Source organism: Rhopalosiphum padi, chromosome 1 (genome assembly GCF_020882245.1).
Source record: "Rhopalosiphum padi isolate XX-2018 chromosome 1, ASM2088224v1, whole genome shotgun sequence".
NCBI lineage: Eukaryota > Metazoa > Arthropoda > Insecta > Hemiptera > Aphididae > Rhopalosiphum > Rhopalosiphum padi.
This window is the reverse complement of record NC_083597.1, coordinates 36,984,000-37,004,517: the sequence shown is the minus strand read 5'-3', so window position 1 is coordinate 37,004,517 and position 20,518 is coordinate 36,984,000. Positions and strand designations below refer to the sequence as shown.

Below are 20,518 nucleotides of genomic sequence, written 5' to 3'. Positions count from 1 at the left end.
AGAAAATTTAGTTACTATATTAATATTATTATCATAAAGGTAATTTTTAAAGCTAGAAAAGAAAATTATAATTATTAAATACCACCCGAGATAGCAGTTAACTGAGTATCAATTATATTAATAAAAATACAATACATTTCAATTTCAATTATCATTTAGAATTTTATACTATTAAATTTAATAAGAATATTTAAGTTGAATAAATAAAAATAAAGTTAGTCAATTTTGATAAATTAGTCGAGTACTTGAGTCTTCCAAAGACTGCCATAACATTTATTATTATTAAGAGGACACATCACCCACGTGACTTAAGTATTCAAAAACAGTAAAGAAACAGCTTATAAACTCACAATACTATAAAGTTAATGATAACTAATTATCTTTTGAATTATTTTCTAAATATTTTTATCAGAAAGTAAAATTGGTGTGAATATACTTCATTAGGTAAAATTTATTTTTTATATACCTTTTTAAAAAGTAAATATATTAACTAATTATATTGTTCATGTAATTGGTACTTATTTTAGAGAAATTTTAGCAAAATTTTTTTTAAATAAATTGCAAAAAAATACATTCAATGATTTTATAATATACCGGCATCATAAACAATAATCCTATATATAAATATTTGACTATTTACCTATTTTAAAATTTTGATATCATAAACTAATTAAAAATAGGCTTATTTAAATTTTAAAAAGTACATATTATTATATGTAATTTAAAAAGACGAAGAGATTAATATTGTATGTATCTAAATCAATAAGTTTAGACACTTAATATTAAATGACAATTATTGATGATATAATTGAAACTAATTTTAAAAAAACCAAGCTTACTGGTGTTGTTATACAATTCGACCCAAGAGACATAGCTTGCTGCTGTTGTGGTGGTGGTGTTAGTTGTTGCTGTGGTGGTGATAATTGTTGTTGTTGTGGTGGTGGTTGTTGTTGTCTGAAAGTTTCGATCTTTCTGGTATACGGGTTACCGTGACTATTGCCACCTAAAAAATAATTGTGTAATTAGTAAGAATTAAAATCAAATCAAATCATCATTACACAAGTATATTATTTACCAATTTCTGCACAAATTATAAAATAAGAATTTAAAAATAAAATAAGGTGTACCAACAATTTTTAAGGTATTAACTTATTTTACTGAGCTGTAAATACACAATTGTCATATTTTACTTAATAAACCTTATAAATTATAATAAATCGGAGCCTCAGACTTTAGCAGTGGTGGCACAGTAGTGACCAAACAAACATAGTTGGTGACACACTATTTAAAAACAAATAATTTTACTCATCATTTTTACTTTTGATAATTAAAATACTTATCGCTTGTATTCATTTAATGATACAATTAAAGACAAAAAATTCCAACTCTATTGTGTTGATACGTTACTAAAATAAAATGTTTCTATTAACCACCAACCACATATTTGGTTTTGCACTCACCACTATAGTTATTAATATCTAAGTTCCTCAAGGAACAATTTCTTAATCAAGTTACTGTGAGAAAATAATAGCTTTATAATTTACTATTATAAATTTCAATAACTGTAGATAAACAATAATTTTCAAATTAATAATTAACTTATCTTACATGCTAAATACTAAATAGTAATATGATTTTATTCTAGGATTATAGTTACTACATTGTGTTTTTTTGTTTTGACATACCGGTTTTGTTTAATGATTTAATTCGATACATTGTGTAACACACTGCGTAAAGATAGAAAAAATGAAATCTATTTTTGGTTGATAATGATAACTTATTAAGTCAAAATTAAGAATTTGTTTTAATTAAGTCAATTACTTCTGTCTTACCATAAATATAGTTTATAAATATTCAATATTGAAATAATAAACAAGAATAGTTTTATATTTACTTAATCGTCATGACAAACTGTGTAATGGAAATAATAAAATAAAATATTAAATTAATTCATACTACAAAGTATTAAACTTGTCATTGGTTGATGGTTAACATATAAAATTTCTGAAAAATTGTAAAAAAAAAATTATGAGATTTATATGTATATTATAATCTTGCGAGTTGTCTGAGTAGAGCTCTCGTCACTGAAGATCGCGAACGCCAAGGTCTAGGCCGGATTGAACAATATAAACTTGCACTATAGATGAGCTACGAACGAATCGCAGGCGTCTAATGACTTACTTTAAGCAAACTACCCATCATGTGGATTATCAAAAGACACAGTTTTTTAATTTAAAATAAAAATATGAATAATCTGATTCAAAAATATGTCACTGGTTTTTATTATTAAACGCGCAACTATAAATATGATGTTTTCCGTATGGAATGCAAATAGTTGTTTCTGATATATTTTTTTAATACAAATATTATATTATTATAATATTAAATGTATTATATTATATTGGTTGGCCGGCGCAAAATACAGGCAATTCGGGTACATTGAGGCGTAGGAGGTGACCATGCTGTCGAAGTGGTATCCTTCCGTGTTAAAAATATAATGATATAATTTTTTTTAACGTGAATGTTAATTAAAATAACGAGATAAATATATATATTTAAGTAGTACCAACTATATATTTGTAAGCGGTAACTCATAATATTATTACATGACATTATATATATATACACATTAACTTTTTAAACGGATTTGATACTTTAATTGTTTTTTATTATTTAAATGTTTAAAACATTGAACATATTTTGAGACTTAAATGATAAAAGTAATATCACCACTGTGCACTGTGTATTTTATTTTACTAAATTAAAGGTTTTTATTGTATACCTATTACATGATAGACGAAAAAAAATTTCATAGCAAAATATTACTTTACACCTTACGTATATATTTATCATGGTCACAGTTGTCAGTTATAAAAATAATCCTTTAAATTTTATTCTTGACGTTAATATATTAATTATATTATAGTAAATGTAAATCTATATGATTTAAATATGAGTATCTTACTTAATCGTAAAATCAAATATAATACTTATTTTGACACATTTATAGCATATTATTTTAATTTTTTTTTTTGTGTTTAATTATAATTTATTATAAATTTGAGGTTGACATCAACAGTATTAGAAAATTTGTGTAAAATTAAATTAAAAGTTGAGACGATACAACAATATGTACGACGATAGGTCTTCAATTCCAAATAAAAAACAACAGTCTGATTTATCCATGTACATATTAAATTCATAACTTTTAATATTATTTAGTGTAGACTGTAAGTATTATCAAATGAAAAAAATAATTTTTGAGAAATGCATGTACAGATATCTGTTATGAGTTTCAGCGATGACTGATGAGCTTAGTAAATGCGTATACAACAGAGATTATAACATATTATACGTATTATACATTATTATAGTTATTCATTCATAATATTTTGTGTTTCTTTCTCGAAACGATAATATTATACATATAGCGAGGTTATGGATTAATAAAAATAAATAGACGGCTTTATGGTAGGCGAAAAGAACGAATTGATTTTTGAATGTTCCAAAGATCTACAAAAAAGTCTAAACTAAAACAAAAAAAAAAAAACCTCACGAACGGCGTTTATTAAATGTCAGAGTTTATGTACACTAAAGTGCCAACAAATCACTAAAAAAATAATATCCCCAGAGGATTATATTGTATGTAATATAAACATATCTTCCGAATATATACATAGTATATACAAAGAGCCAAAAAGGTACATTTAAAATTCTATATACATTCATATTATCTGAATTTCGGTCATGTTGAAAACAAAACGTTTTTGCCTAGTCCAAAAACACTTATTAAAAGTTATAAAGCTATTTTCGTGAAAGATTTTGATATTTTCTATATATTTTTTTATCATAGTCATTTTTAGATTTTTACTTATTATTAACAGAAGCCAGCTATATTATTTTTACCATATTAATTTAAATCGGAATAGTTGTTTAAAAAATTTTGAAATATATTTTTTATAATAGTATATTTTGAACATTGGATCAATAATATTTTTTTATTTATAGGAATTTCAAGTTTAGATAAGGGAAGTGAAAAGTGACAGGAGATATTTTACGGTATTTTACTCTAGTCTAAACTTAAAAAGCTCATAAATACATTTTTTCAATCTCACAAAAATTGTCAGAGTACGTTAAAATAGTTCATTTCGTATAATATACATTATACATTATACTATACGCATAGCCGTAGACGCTATAGTATTATAACGTGTATAGTTGCATAGCGTGCATATATTGTTGTGACGCAGTAACGACGACGGCTCGGAGAGGTATCGCACGCTTAATTTCCGCATTAACGTAATAATAACAATACAACATTATACGTTTTATGCGAACCCGAAGAGCACTTTGAAATTATTACTTTTACAGCGACGATGTATTATTGATCACAAGGGAACCCCTCAAAGCAATATTTATAATTTACTCACATTTAATAATTTAAAACGATGACGTGTATATAGATGTCATTAGTGGCTAAAAGCTTTTCAATGCTTCGCTGGTTTCTGTTCACGCCTTGATTATAATGAGTATAAGTAAAATACGTATATAACAACACCACGAGAATAAGATTATAAACTGGTGCGCGAGTAATTTCGACAGTGACTCGAATGAACAATATGTGCATCCACTCCAATTGAATACGCCATATAGTGGCAGGTTAGGTTCAGTGCGTTTTATTATTAAATTGTCTTCTTTTCTTTGCGTAGCCACTCTCTAAAAATGTTGGCTGATACTTCAATATCACACAACCTATATTCAATTTGTACCAGTTTTCTTCAAATTGTCTATACCAAGCCCTCATTTTCTACTCCATCTAGCCATTTTTATCTCAGCCTGACACGTGTACTTTTCACTCGAGGTAATCATTCAAAGGCTGCTCTCAGCGGTTCATTTTATTTTCAACACATAATATGGAATAACCACTGCATCTTTTGGCCTTCGTTAAAGATAGTTACTGGCTCCTTATTCATGCCCTCTTATCTCTTTCGCCAACTTTCTGTAGTTGTATTAAGTATTGGTCCACCTGCGATATATCTCCAAGTTTTTTTTTAAATTCTTCAACTCCTTTTTGATTATGCTTGAAGTTGTCCGCAGGTTTAATGCACATACACCATCAGAGTATGTGTTATTATAGCAATAAATTTAGTCTAATTTTTGTTTTTTTGATAACAATGCGTATTAATAGTTTTCCAATAACATTATGAAACGAAATTTTATGGATTTATATGGTATAGTCATTATTAATCAACTTCAGAAAACCAATAAAAATAGTACCAGCAGTTGTTTGAGTAAATAAAATAATAATAATAATAATAATAGTAAAAATACTAATAATATTAACCGCATAGTTATAAATATTTACGAACAATTTCTTATTTAAACAGAATTTGATAATTAAACCGAATAGATTTAAAAATCTAAAAATCACTAGAGTATATTAAATACAGACAGTAGGTTATGTATATTATTGTGATAATAATGGGTCTGATAATAGTGACAACAAATTGTGTGTTAGCACCAAGTGCTATATATATATATTATGTATAGACACTCGGCGTTTGTCTTCTAAAATTCAATTACACCGTGAGCTTGGCGAGAGAAAAAATTATTGCACTTTTGTCTCGTAACAATATGATATATTATTTACATTCGCAAAGATTTGTTTATGAGTTTACGCCGTTTATTAAATCGTTGTTTTTATCGACCGTGTTATCGCGGGCATGAGCGGTTGATCTATTATGCAACAGGTATTAATGTATACGTGGGCGTGTTAGTATATACTATATATATAACACGAGCGTGTGAATGTGTGACGTGTGTTCGGTCGTCAGAAAAACGCAATAAATAATACTTTTTTCGCGGAAAAAAAATGACACGGTGGATACACCTACACATCTAATAGGGTGCATTATTTACGCGTATACAGAAGAACGTAAGTGACAACCAACCATGGAAATATGACGCACAAGGTAATGCGGGATGCGTGTACAGCTTATAATAGTGAAAACGAAAATTTTATGATAAACCATCTCTATATAAATGCACCACCATCGTCACTGGAAGGTTAGGTCATCGTGGTACGCTATACATAACCAAGTATCATATAAACGCGTCATACTTACCTATTAATATTTAAATTTAAAATTGTTTGTTTGACAACTATAATATCTATCACGTTGTTTGTACGAAAGTGACCAGAGTTAGTGTTAAGATATGTTCATAAAAACTGTGTCAAGACGTGAGGTGAACAATGAAAATCAATAACTTACCTACCTTTATATTAGTTAATTTGTAGTAAGTATTATATGGTCCTAACAAATGGCTGGTGGTCGTTCGAGCCAGTGTAATAGTTTTAACCAAAAACTTTTAATGATCCATTTGAGCGATTAACATTTATATCGTTTGGATGAGTGAAATTATTTTTACCTGCGTGAGCGCAATAATATGAAATTTGACGCGGATGTGGTTTTATTTTATTTTATTATATTTTTTAATATTATAATAATGTATATTACTCTACTGCATAATATATACATACATAAATACATAATTTATCTATAAACCCATATTCATATTTATTCACACAAACGGTAATTTACGTGGAATAATCCCTCACCAAAATAGTATTACCACAAACATGTGACATAGTAACAAGTCAAGTTACTGTCTTTTCTCGCGTAGGCGGTAGGCATAACGCGTAAATGCATAATAACGAAGATCATATTCATAATATACGTAATACCTAATAGGATGATGTTATATTATAAATACTGGAGTAATCGAACGTTTTAATTTAAATTATTTTTATAAATCGGGATGTATACGATTAAACATTTTAAAATTATAGAACTCCATAACCGTTAGCGAATAAAAGAAATATTCTGCATACGTACGAATCAGTTGTGAATTAAATTTGTACGGTAGTAATTAATTTATGTTCAAGGTTTTTTTTTTACAAGTATAAATAACTTAGATATACCTAATTACATTAAAAAATAGATTTAAGATATTATTATTTTTATTCGTAAAATAAATATCATAATATTGTGAACGTACAGCATGGGCATTTTGAAAGTAGTAATTTACACGACGCTATAATGAGACAATAAATTCTAGTGGTATAGCCGTATATTTCAATAATATTTGTATATAAGTACATTTATAGCACAGTAAAAAGCATGTTGTGGGTAATTTAAAAATGATCCAAGAGCATTGTTCATTCATGTATTTTAATGCCTAGCTGTCATGGGAAACAACACTCAGGCATAAGATGTTTCTGGTTTACAATACTTTATTATTCTTAACGATACATGTAGTCGTAGTGTAAATACTCGTAGTATGAAATTTACAATACATATAATTTATTTAAAATAAATCCGATTCACTTAAATAAACCCAAGTAACTTTGCCAAAGTGGGCGGATTAGGTGACAGGTTTTAATTATCTATGTCTCGACTGACTGTCGCGCGATTACATTAATAAATATATTATTAATTCGCAAAACTATAAATAACCACGGACAGGAGAGATTTTACCATTAAACAGTATTCGTGATTTGTATTGTTTCTGCAGTTTGTTTTGTAAATAAGAGGAATTACACACGTCATTACCTGCGAGAAAAATTATTCGGACATTAAAATGTACAAATGTTGTCTGTTAAGTGTAATAATATCATTATCAACTCGTTATTTAAAGTATTATAGTATCGACATAATAAATATACAAATGCTTCAAAACGTCTGAAAAATTCGAGTATAATTAGTAAAGTATTCAAGTATTATATGGAATTGACGATATCTGAAGCGTTTCAGCGTGAGTATATCTCACTTCAGGGAAACTGTATATTTTTTGTATGCTAAACTACGTTGCTAGGTCTACATATTATTATATACCTGATATTAAATTCTGTTTGTATTTATTCAAAAATAAACCTTTTTTTTCTATACTGAGAGTTTGCTGAACTAAGTTAATCTCGCTGAAGTAATGCACGAATGGCATTATAGTTTAAGTCCATAGAAAGTTATGGACGTAAAATATATTCATAAATTCACTTCGTAGAAGTTGATACAGATATTCTATGTCTCTTGAAATTCTTTTTTTCTAAATGCTTTTATGTTCTTAATCGATTTTTTGCGACATCTCATATTTTCAATTAAGATAATATACGGTATTATACTCACAGATTATTATTTATTTTTAAATAATATAAAAATTAAAATTTATGTAAAACCAACTGTAAGTCAATTGTAAAGATAAAAAAAATATTTTATGAAAACAATACAATTGTCCTCGATATGCTCAACAGCTGCATTTCAAACCCGCAGTGGCAACATATAATTTATTAAGTTTACTTAACGATAATATTTTTTTTATTCCACCCACGTACCTATATATTATATCATATCTGTTTATACGTGATAGTGAGTTCTTATGTATCATGTGGTGTTGACGAAATAAATGTTGATAAAAGGTTTGATCTAGTTACAGTATTATAGCTCTGTTTGACGTCAAATTATTATCATTGTTAATTGCATTTATTGATGCGGAAGATCGAACAAACAGATATTGACGTTCCTATCCGGCAACCCCGACAGTAATATGAAATAAAGTGACAAGTAAATGGCTGCGTAGTCACGATATTTATGAAATGTATCGCTACGACACGCGTCACAGTATCAGCACGCAACTTATGCCCCACTTCTATTATACATATTATAGATACGATAAAATGTAAATAAACATAAGCTGATTCATCAGATATTTTCGCTTTAAGTATTCAATTTATAGTTGATTAATTCAAGTTGTGTATTTTTTAAGTATAGATACCGAAAGTCATATTTTAAAATATAACTTGATGCGCATATAAAGTGCTCATATTTTGTTTATCATTTAAGGATTGTCTTGTTGTGATAAAACTAATATTTTTTAAATGAGAATTTTTTTCTGCGACTTAATCTAACGAATATTCTATATTGCGTATTATAATAACTGTTAATACACTGGCGAGGATAAAACTTGTATTGTTCTATGGTAAACTAGTAACTACAGGTAGCATGTAGACCACAGCCTATATTATGGTCAAACGATGAGATAATTTAAATTTTTTCAAATTTAATCCAAAAATGTTACACTGTTCGGTTGTACCCATTACTGTCCATTATAGTAATTAAATGGTGTTACGGTAATTTTACTCGTTAATGTGATTTAAAATAATAATATTATATATATCATTATAATAGGTATATATTTGACCAACTAAGAATTTACTACTAAAGTGTTGAAGTTAAAGTTAAAAATATTACGATAGCATTTATATACACTTAGTAGTATCATACGTACAACCGAGTGCAATACTATTAAACTAACAGTTTTTACTTAAAGGTGAAAATTTTTATTTTTCGAGTAGTCAAATGAAAAATATTTGTATTTATATTATATTATGTGCACATACTAATATAAACGCGTATAAACATAATATAAATTTGTTATTTTCGCCGTCAAATAAAATAAAATTAGGAGTTGTAATGAAAATACGTTTAACTCAGTGTTGCAATCAACGAAGCTCTGTTAGTATTAGAAATTCTACTTTTACTGTTACAAATAATTATCACGACGATTATCTATCGATTATTTATATAGTCTCGACACTCCGTAAAAAATGCGATTTATAAACGTTCACTGTTGCATACGACGAATGTTGATATCGAAAATCGCAATTTTAGGATATTTTATACACTGCAATTTATCGACTTGTCGCTTGGACTGCACGGACGACGGTACTAGTACTTACTTTAATAATACATGATGTTTATGTATAGTATGCGGCGAGCATTCCATTGTTCTTGTAATTAACACTCATGAATTTAGATTATAATTCAATAATCGAATTTTATGTTCATACGCACATGTATTATGTACGTCGTACCACACGCATATTATTATATAATAGTTAATATGGCATATATTTAGACGTAATGGGCCGAACACGAATTGAACCACCGTACTCTACAGTCCAATTCGAGTGCTCGGCGATACACCGATATCGTTATGCATTTACTTTACCCGACAAATCGAAACGGGATTGTTAATGTTTTATAACGACATATTATAATACAATATATTATTTTTATTAAATTATAAACGGACGACGTGAACAGTTGAAAGTTATTTTTTTGCTGGGAAGACAACAACACCACCATGCGTATTATAAATACATAATAATATTTCAATGTGTCGAAACATCTTCGACGACGATGTAAAATAATTATCGTACATGTTGAAATTACAAATGTTTTATTACTATTATTATTATTTTGTTAATAACTTATATTGAATTGATCGGCCTCGAAGTTTAAGTTAAAAAAATATGAATTCGACGGTCTCGTTCTCTTTGCCAAAGGTTAGGTTAGGTAACCTTTTGACGTCGACCAACAGTGATAATATTGTAAAATGTTAAAATGAGTAATATTAAAAGACCATTCAAATCAAAATTTTTAGTTATAATTTATACCTGCCGTAAATGATTAGGTACGTTGCAGCCTGCTTGTAAAAATTACAACAATCAAAAGGGACTTGAAATTATTGTTATTATATCGAGCCGACTATAAGTGTATGCGTGCACGTCGATCGTGTTAATAGTGTTTTAGTTGTTTCGAATAACAAACTTCAACAACGATTGCAGTTAATCTGTTTCAGAATAGTAACAATAATAATCATTATTAACAACTGTAATTATTGTCATTGTGTATGTATCGTTATAATATAGTTTTGCGAGCTTGTTAAAACTTATCTACGGCGTCCCAGAATCATATTATGTTTGCAGCAACATATGTTGCGCGATTTGCAATCATACTGTTTTATTTTCACTAAAGGGTTATACTTGTGTGTGTGTGTGTGTGTGTGTGTGTGAGAGAGAGAGAGAGAGAGAGAGAGAGAGAGAGAGAGAGAGAGAGTATACAACAGATACAACAACTACATTATTAAATTGTCTACGGCGAACATGTTTTACAACAGTATAAAACTCGTAAAAGTACAAAACAAATATAATAACGGATGACCGTTGGATAGAAAATTCATCGTTAAGTCTAATGATGGTTAATCGATTTTATGGCTATTTTCTATGCTCCCTTTCTATATCAACACCTTAAATTTAATTTTAACTTTTAACTTAAAACTTTAATGCTTACAATAAAGATAAACATTAGTATAAAAAAATAAATAAAAACCGATTCCTAAAGGCAGGCTTTAATTAGTAAACACTGTATTTTATAAGCAATAAATACACTTCGCCAATATTTAAAAACTTTGTTAAAGATTATAGCTTAATAAAACTAAAATTTAAATTTAAAAATAAGTTATGATAATTATTACTTCGATGTTTTTTTTCTATTTTGTATGTATATCATTATTTGAAAGATTTAAATTATTTTTCCAACCAGAAATCCGATAAAAAGTTAACCTTCTCTCTCTTAAAAAAAAAGTTTTAAAACAATTGAATCGTATGCTTGGTTAGTTAAGTATAGCGAATTACAATGTTTGATTCTCAAATTTATTCTGTTTTTATTTTCAAAATTTAACAATCATATAAATATGAAAGAAAATATTAAATCATAAACCATCATAAATTAACAAGGCAATGATTTTACAGTACGAATATTTTGTGTCGCTTATTTTTATTTTATGTTTTCATAGTCATAGTTTATATAGTCATAAAAAATAACAGGAATCCTGAAACATAATTTCATAAGATATGTTTTGATTTAAAACTTTACACACACGGAATAATTAAACAGGAAACACCGTTAGAATGTTTTCATAGCAAATGAAAAATTATAATCTACTGCAAATCGTACCTCATGATGAAAAATTAAGTCAGTTTTAATTAAAAAGTAAAAACTAACACGATTTAAATTCCAGTTAATATTTTGAGTTTAATATGAAAACTGGTGTATAATAGTATTATATTGTATGGCATGGGCATGGAAAACAAATTTCAAGAAAAAAAATAGTTTAAAACTTCCCTTAAGGGTGAAATATAATCGAATTTAATTTAAAAAATCGTCAATCTACTAAAAACGTATTTGAGTATACGGTATACCCATCGACTGAGGAATCAAATTCGATTAATAATCGTCTCCAATTTCCTGTCGGTTTCAACCCTTCTGCTATTTCAACAATTCCGATGATCTAACAGCCGATTGGATGGGAGATTGTAGTTCAGTGTCAGACATATTTTTTTAGACGATAACATTACGAGTATTGTATGAAGATGTAAACACTGAATTAAAAAGTGTAATCCAATCTGCCAGACCCTCGGACGTCGAATCATTAGAATCGTTATACAAGCAGACCGGATGAAACCGACGGCAGCTGCAATTTTGACGTTCTTGTAGACGAAAGCGTAGAGTTCAGTGTATACGACCTTCGTCTCGTACTATCGATGATCGCAGTGATAAATTTCATCGGTCGGATATGATGGTTTGCCGTTCCGATCAACAGCTACCGAAATCCGTGGTAAAAGATCGACGAGCCACCGAAATAACGTCTTTCGATGCTCAACCGCGCGGTCACAGTGACAGGTAAATTGTTGCCCGACGCTGTGATACTCAGCGATCCACATGTAGATAAATTGTACTGTGGTAAAAGACAGCCTCGTACTAAATGACTCTCCGCGTCCAGTTACCGGGAGGCCCTTCGATCTGTAGCGATCACCGTACACAATACGACGTGTACGGTGGTGAGTCCGGCAAGCGGGCCGTGGTGATTTCAAAATTTATTGTTCGCATACGGTAGTGGAATTTTCACGGTGGCCAGAAAATTTGGGCCCCGGGTGGATCGTCGAGTGTCACGATAACGGTATACTCAAATAAATGTTTAGTAATTTGTTGATTTTTTAAATTAAATTTGATTATTTTTCACCCTCAAGGGGAGTTTTAAACTAATTTTTTCTTAATATTTGTTGTTCACGCCCATGTTTTATAATATAATATTATTATATTCCAGTTTTCATATTAAACTCAAAATATTAACTGGAATTTAAATCGTGTTAGTTTTTACTTTTTAATTAAAACTGACTTAATCTTTCACCACGAGGTACGGTTTGCAGTGGATTATAATTTTTAATTTGCCATGAAAACGTTCTAACGGTGTGTTTCCTATTTTAAATCAAAACATATCTTATGAAATTATGCTTTAGGATTCCCGTTATTTTTTATGACAATATACTTTGATGACTATGACAACATAAAATAAAAATAAACGACATAATACTCGTACTGAAAAATCATGGATTTTGTCTTACACAAGACGCGTCATGTCATCTCATCGTCTGTAGAAGTTTCTGAAACTGAACTACTTACTGAAATCCAATCTCCCACCCACTTGGCTGTCGGATCATCTGTATTATTGAAGTAACAAAATGGTCGGAACCAACGACGGCGGTCGCAAGGGTTATTGGAAATTCTGTTGAATGCCGTAGGTTCAGAAATTTTTTTATCCAAACGTTTAATTTAATCATACAGTTTGTTTAAATGAATGCATAGAATCCAGTATATATGACCAACACGAGGAAGACTCCAACCAGAAATATTTAGTTCATATAAGATGAACTTCTAAATGTAAAATTACGGCTGGTTTTGCGGGCGGTATTGCAAATACTACGAGTTCATGCAGCGACAGAGTCATTTGAATTAATCTATCATTTATAGTAATATTAACTCGATGGCATCACGATTGATGTTCGTTGTATGATAGTATAATAATGCTATTTAAAAGTTTTCTAAAATAAAACGATTTTTGATGTAGTTAACTACATTGACTCGAGTATAATGAAAATCTTATTAAATATATTATATACATTAACAGTTCCCTACACTAAAACGAATAGCAATAAAATCAACAGTATCTTAGATAATATTATTATTTTTGATCGTATACAAATTTAAATTGTATTTTAAAAGCAACGAATCAAAATACAAAATAAGTACATTGTTTTCTTTCAGAATTTTAACACAATTTCATTTACATAATATAATTACACAACTAATGATTTTGTCAAATTATTAGTTTTTAATTAACAAATGAGCAATTCTTATTATAATTTTTATGATTTTCTCAGTGTAGGTAAATAATATATTTTCAAACCAAATAATGCTTCTTTTTAGTTCTACATATTATATTCCAATAATATACGACGTTAACCCGCACGTATGCTCCGAGCTTATGGTCTGTAAATGTTCTGTGACTGACATATATCAACGTTTTAAAATTCTGAGTGAAGCGGAACTATTGGTTTTTTAATGACGTGTGTGTGCTTTTATTTTATATGCGCGTTAAAAAAAATAAATAATAATAAATACATTTTCTACCGTTAAAAATGTTAACATATTGAACGGAGAATCGCAAAAGATTGTAAATTGAACTAAATTATACTTTAAAAGAAATAATTCACGAAAAAAAAAATCAAAAAAAACTTGAGAATACCCGAAGAAATGAACGTAAATACTCACAGAAAACACAGAAAACATCTCGACCTATTTTAAGTAAAGTGATTTCTGTCTTGATTTATTTTCCAAATGATATAATATAAATTTAAAATATATATTAATTCTACAACACCATCGTTCATTTACACTTATATGAACCGAATGGATCGATAATGTGTCCCGATATATCGTCAACAAGATAGTAGATTTTATTTTTTCATTTTTACGCAAAAATATCATACGTATACGTGATAGGCACATATAATACATTGAAAAAATAAATTTGTCACAGTCAGCCTCCGTGGTCCACGGTTTCTCGAAAAATAGTTCAATTTAATGGAACGTGGGACCGATTTATTATATTTTTTCGTTCGTTAAATTTGTTTGCTTATTACGCCTGATAGATGCATCGTAAACATCATGCACGTCGGGAAATACTGCAATAACTATTCACTTGGAACAATATCAATATACATGGAGATTTATGCGTAAAGCAAGACGGTTGTATTTTTATTCAAAAAAAAAAAAAAAAAACTCGTTGGTCATATACAAACGCTGAAACAATTTATTTCTATTTTGTTTATAACTAGCATTTTTGTTTTTTTTTTTATCTTATAATCGTTTACAAACATATTTAAGTCGAAAGCAGACGAATTACTATTGCTTAAGGCTCAAGTAGTTTTAAACTAAATTAAATAATTAAATATAGGTATAAAATGTCAACCCATATTTAATTTTTACCTAATCAACAAATTCGGATAAATACAAGTATATATTTTCAGGAAAATATGCAACGTCACTTACATCTTACAAGCAATTAAAAAAGTGAATAAAAGACTTCAAATATCGGTATAATGAAAAATTTTTAAAATGTATCATATTATATTGCAAAAGTAAAGTGTTTTACACGTTTCAATATACAAATACACTTACCTAAATATCAAAAAAAATTTGTTTAAAAATTAGTTTTTTTCGTGTTGAAAAAAATCTTCTACACGACGACACATTTGTTTTCTACATTTGACCTAAGAAGATGGGTTTTATGCAAACGCTTTTATTTATTACACTCTTTATTGTCGTCAAATCTCCTCAGGAGATGCTGTACTGTTTGATATGAATGAATTTGAATTTTTGTTATAAACGTGATATTGGTAAATACTGTTGTAATTAAAAAAAATTAAATAATAAATAAATACATTTTTATAAGCGATACTAGTGAAGTAATTATATAGAGATTCTGTTATCCTGTTTTATTAGCTTTTCAATGATTAAAGATTTTACTGCAATAAAATAATCGTTGACATAATTTAGAATTCTAAAATTTAGAATGCTTATTTTATGGGTATGATTGACTCAAAAATGATGTAATTTAAGGCCGATTATCCAGTCATGGTCATACGATAATACATAAAACATTGAAACCCAAATGCTGGTTTTTTTTTTTTGGTTGAAGAATGGTCTGATGTTGAGAATTTGAAAATAATTATTTCCAGAGAAAAGAAAGAAAAACGTAAAAATATACTTGAGCGAAAAATAAAATATATACGACATATATAGACATCGTATATAATATTGGTAATTGAAAAAGTGCAATAAACCAATTTTAGTACCTCTGCGGAGAACTTTTAAAAAGTTTATTTACTCTGATTTATGATTCTATCATTAATTAAAGTAAAAAAAATCTAAAAGCGGTGTCAGTAATTTAAGCGAAATTTATCATTTTAAAAAAAATGGTTCAAATCTATATTATCTAAACACAGTAATTGAAAACATAAACATACAAATTAACTAAAGGAACAAAAATAACTTAAAAATATCACAAAAATTGTAGAATAATAATAAAAAATTAAGAAAAAAAAGGAAGACAATTTTTATTATAAACGTCAGAGGTGATGGCAAGTCTTTTCCATAGAAATTATTGTTACCCGTCAAAAAAAAAAGAAGAATAAAATTGATAAACAGGAGCATAAAATGATCTTACACAAAAACGTTTTCAAGCAGATTTTAAAAACACCAACAAACGTAACGTATAATATGCGCGTAATATTAAACTACATTTAGTATTCCAAGTATCGGATCTACTAAGTACAGTAATACGACATAATTGTTATGTTTTTGGCTCGGTGTTATTTATAGTATTGTCATAGTCAATGAATACTTAAATTTACAATAACGAGTTGTACACATTTCAGACAAATTGTGTATGAAATTTTTCACTAGGTGCGTGTAACGTTAAAACTGAAAACTGAAAAAGAGCGAAGATAGAAACACAAGTTTTTAGGATCTTTTTTTCTGAAATATAAATTGTATAATCGTTATACGTATTATAATGTGTATAATAAAAATGTATCGAATTATTGTCAATATTAAATTAAAAAATATATATCCACTAAATAATGTACAGAAAAAAGAGGGATTCTCATTTGGAAAACATAATTGTGTTTCATCATACTAGAACTCTTCTTAAGCAGTAAACAAATCACAACCAGTTGAGAATATTGTCTCTTTAAGTATATTCAAAAATTTCGAAAATCAGAATTTGATTAAATTCATTATTAAATTAAAAAATAGGAATGAGCATACTTGGTGAATCGGTCTGTATATATTATGTCTATAGTATACGTATCTTTATGTAAAACGATGTCGATGTTTACGACAGCTAAACTGAAAGACATACATAGTACCTAATAAGGTAACAACGGTAATAAAAAAAGAAAATAATAAATAATAATACGGATATAATAAGTTTACACAAAGGGTGTACATAAGAAGAGTGACTTCGCCGCAGTGCAATGACAACCTGTTGTCTTATTACTGTACTACCCTAAAGCGATTTTCGCAAAGCATTTTATTATTGTTTTCATTTTGGATCATAACACACGCGCACACAGTTGTACTGCTAAATCATCACATTCGTATTCGCATTTGGTTTTTGATGCAATATATTATAATCAAAGCAACAATTTATTTGAATTGGTATGTTTTTTCGTACAATCCTTTTTGAATGTTTTATGGCATATATAAACACTATTATGCTATTATATACTTTACGCTGAAAAAGTTCAATAAAATCAATTATTTTGTTTTTTTTTTTAAAACAATTTAAAATCTATTGATGATGTTAAGAATTAATTTGTGAGTATGTCTAACCAAAATTATTTAACATAATATTATATAAAATATAAAAAGTAACATTGGATTTCATAATATACATATATATTTTAAAATTAGAGGTTATTGCTTTATTTTCTCTTAATGATAGCTTAAAATTACAAGTAATAATTTCATTGTACTTTTTATTGAATATTTAATGATTACTTTAATATATTTTGACAAAACTAAATACACATTTTACCGTTTTATACCGTAAATAAATTCTGACCCTGTATAATAATATAATGAAACGATGAGGTGGATTTTAAAGTCTGAAGGTGGATTTATTGTAAGATTTACTGATAAACCGTTTTTCTCAATTTTGCGTGTAAGTAGTAAATTTATCGACACATTTTCATTCGTCCAAAAAAGTTATCTAAGCACGAAAATCGTAAGTGAATCGAACCTTTATCGATCGTCTGCAGCAGTATATATGGCTGTAAACTTGTAAACTTATAAACTGTTTGATTTGGAAAGACTCTCGAGATCATATTATGTTTATAACTATATTATATAACTAAAACTTTAAGTATATTCACGTGCACATTTTCTAACAAAAATTCTATAAGTTTTATAAACCTTGTTTGATTTAAATAACTTAATAATTTTTAATATAGATATATGTTTTATAATATATTTATTATCACATCATTTTTTGAATATTATTATACGAAATTATTTCTGTTTTATTGTGGTTTATTTCAATTTTTTGTATAATAAGTATATTATAGTGCATATTCTTATTAGTGGTTTAATGAACTGCGCATTGCGTGGGAAATTATAAATAATATTTTAAAACAAATGAAAACCGATAATTGTAACTAGTATGAAAATACAAAATCATACAAAATAGATGAGTGTTGAAATAATAGGGGCGTAGTATGGATGATAATAATAATAAAAAGGCGTCTAATATCAACCAACTGAGAATATAAAAAAATAAAACGACATCGTTCGTCTCATTAATATATAAAATGGAAAATGATACTTTTTATTTAAATCATCCGTAACAGGTCATAAAGATTGTTAAAAAAGTTTGTCACGAGACGAGTCAAAATTATGAATTTATCGTCATTTCTACTGACGTTTATTATGCACAATAGTTTGGAAGTTCTTCTTCATCTCGTTTTCTGTGAACGTCAGAACTATATTATGTATGATTATTGGTTATAAATTATAATCTAGATAAAACAAAATGGAGATAAAACGTTTCTATTTGTGTATAAAATAATATAATGAACATTTAAATATATTACAGATTAATACGAAATGAATGAGATTCGTCGAGATATAATACAATCATTCAAAATATGAAAATTAATATTTCACCGCCGATCGAGTCAGATTTAGTCCAATCACTATATAATCATGAGATGATTATAATATTATTTGTATGACATACAACTATATTCAATAGGTATCTTTATTGAAATCATCATACCGACACCGAGCCGATTGCGAATTTCTTGAGGAATATTTTTCAATGATTATTCGTTTGATTATATTACTGTAACATTGGAGTACTTAGTACTACTCAATACTTGTTATTCAAATACTACTATTATGTAGTAATCTAGTCATAATTTAAAATAAATAAACAACTTTTCTCAGTAAGTAGAGCGGTATTATCGAAGTAATACAGAATGGCCCTTTTCGAGCAGTCCTGAATGACGATCTACAGGGCAATATATTTTTTTTTATATTAACCAAGTCATTTTTTTTTTTTGATTATCTTATAAAGATATCTATATAATAAATAATTTAAAATAATTGTGATATTTGGTAACGACATGACATTATAATAATAACATAATCTTGAAGACGATATAAATGAATACAATTAATTATAATAATAATAAACAGTATAAGGTTAACAATAATAATAATAATTAATGTATAATAATATATTATTTTAATTCTAGCTAGTTGTATAATATAGTTATCACGAGATTCACAGAAAAAGTAAATAATTGACAAATCAAAATTGTAATGTAGCGACTGGAGATACAGCATTGAACACACCACAAACAGTACATCTTTGCATATTAATTTTCATTGCTTATAAATTGATATATTTAAACAAATTTACAAGAGTTTTGTTCAAACTTAAAATAATGCATTTGTAATTATATCGCCATTTTATTTGATAACAATTATTTGTAGACAGTAATTAGTAATAAGTCAGAATGGTTAGTTGTCTAACGGTTACTACTGATAACAATGGTATTGATGAGGCATTTATCTAAACTTCGGAAACGCTACCCTATGAGAATTTAGTATAATAATGGATGTTCCATCTATTATCTATGATAGTATGTCAACGCCTTTTGAGCGCCTTATAATAAAATACATGAACTATTGTTCTCTCCTCCCGCATAATACGCAATGCAATAATAGCAAGAAATAATAACGATAATAAATGCTATTGTCGACCACATCCAGCGACCCGGTGAATCGTCACAAAGACGAAACCGCGAATAGATTGAAATAAATGCTGAAGCCGCCACCAGGTGTATGTAAAGTTCGAATAGGGATCGCCCGGGCCATGAATCGCGATCGATCGTAGCCGTCGTCTACGACAAAATAATGTATACGTATTATAATACGCGTATGTATGTATATTGTATGTATAGTATTTACATTGTACGTATAGCATTACGATATTTCCGTCTCGTTTGAATAGTATTCCTGTTCCACCCCGTCGCCTAACAAAGGTACGACATTATTATTTTCGTACTATGCGAATATTGTGAGCCACGCCCGTTAGTACGTAGTTTATAATATGTTTATACAGAGAGACCTAACCAACCGGCTACCACCCGAGTTTTGCGTATTTATATATAATACACGTTATACGTATATTATATACCCTATACATT

The 20,518-nt window shown here is 28.1% G+C and overlaps 1 protein-coding gene across 1 annotated transcript in view; it reads right to left on the bottom strand.

The window, feature by feature from the left end:
• LOC132931678 (uncharacterized) overlaps positions 1 to 20,518 on the bottom strand; it is a 92,397-nt gene that overhangs the window by 4,856 nt on the left and 67,023 nt on the right. Inside the window, exon 3 of the mRNA XM_060997607.1 lies at positions 840 to 1,003. Coding sequence (XP_060853590.1) covers positions 840 to 872 — 33 coding nt within the window. The 5' untranslated portion in view covers positions 873 to 1,003. The remainder of the gene's footprint in view (positions 1 to 839; positions 1,004 to 20,518) is intronic.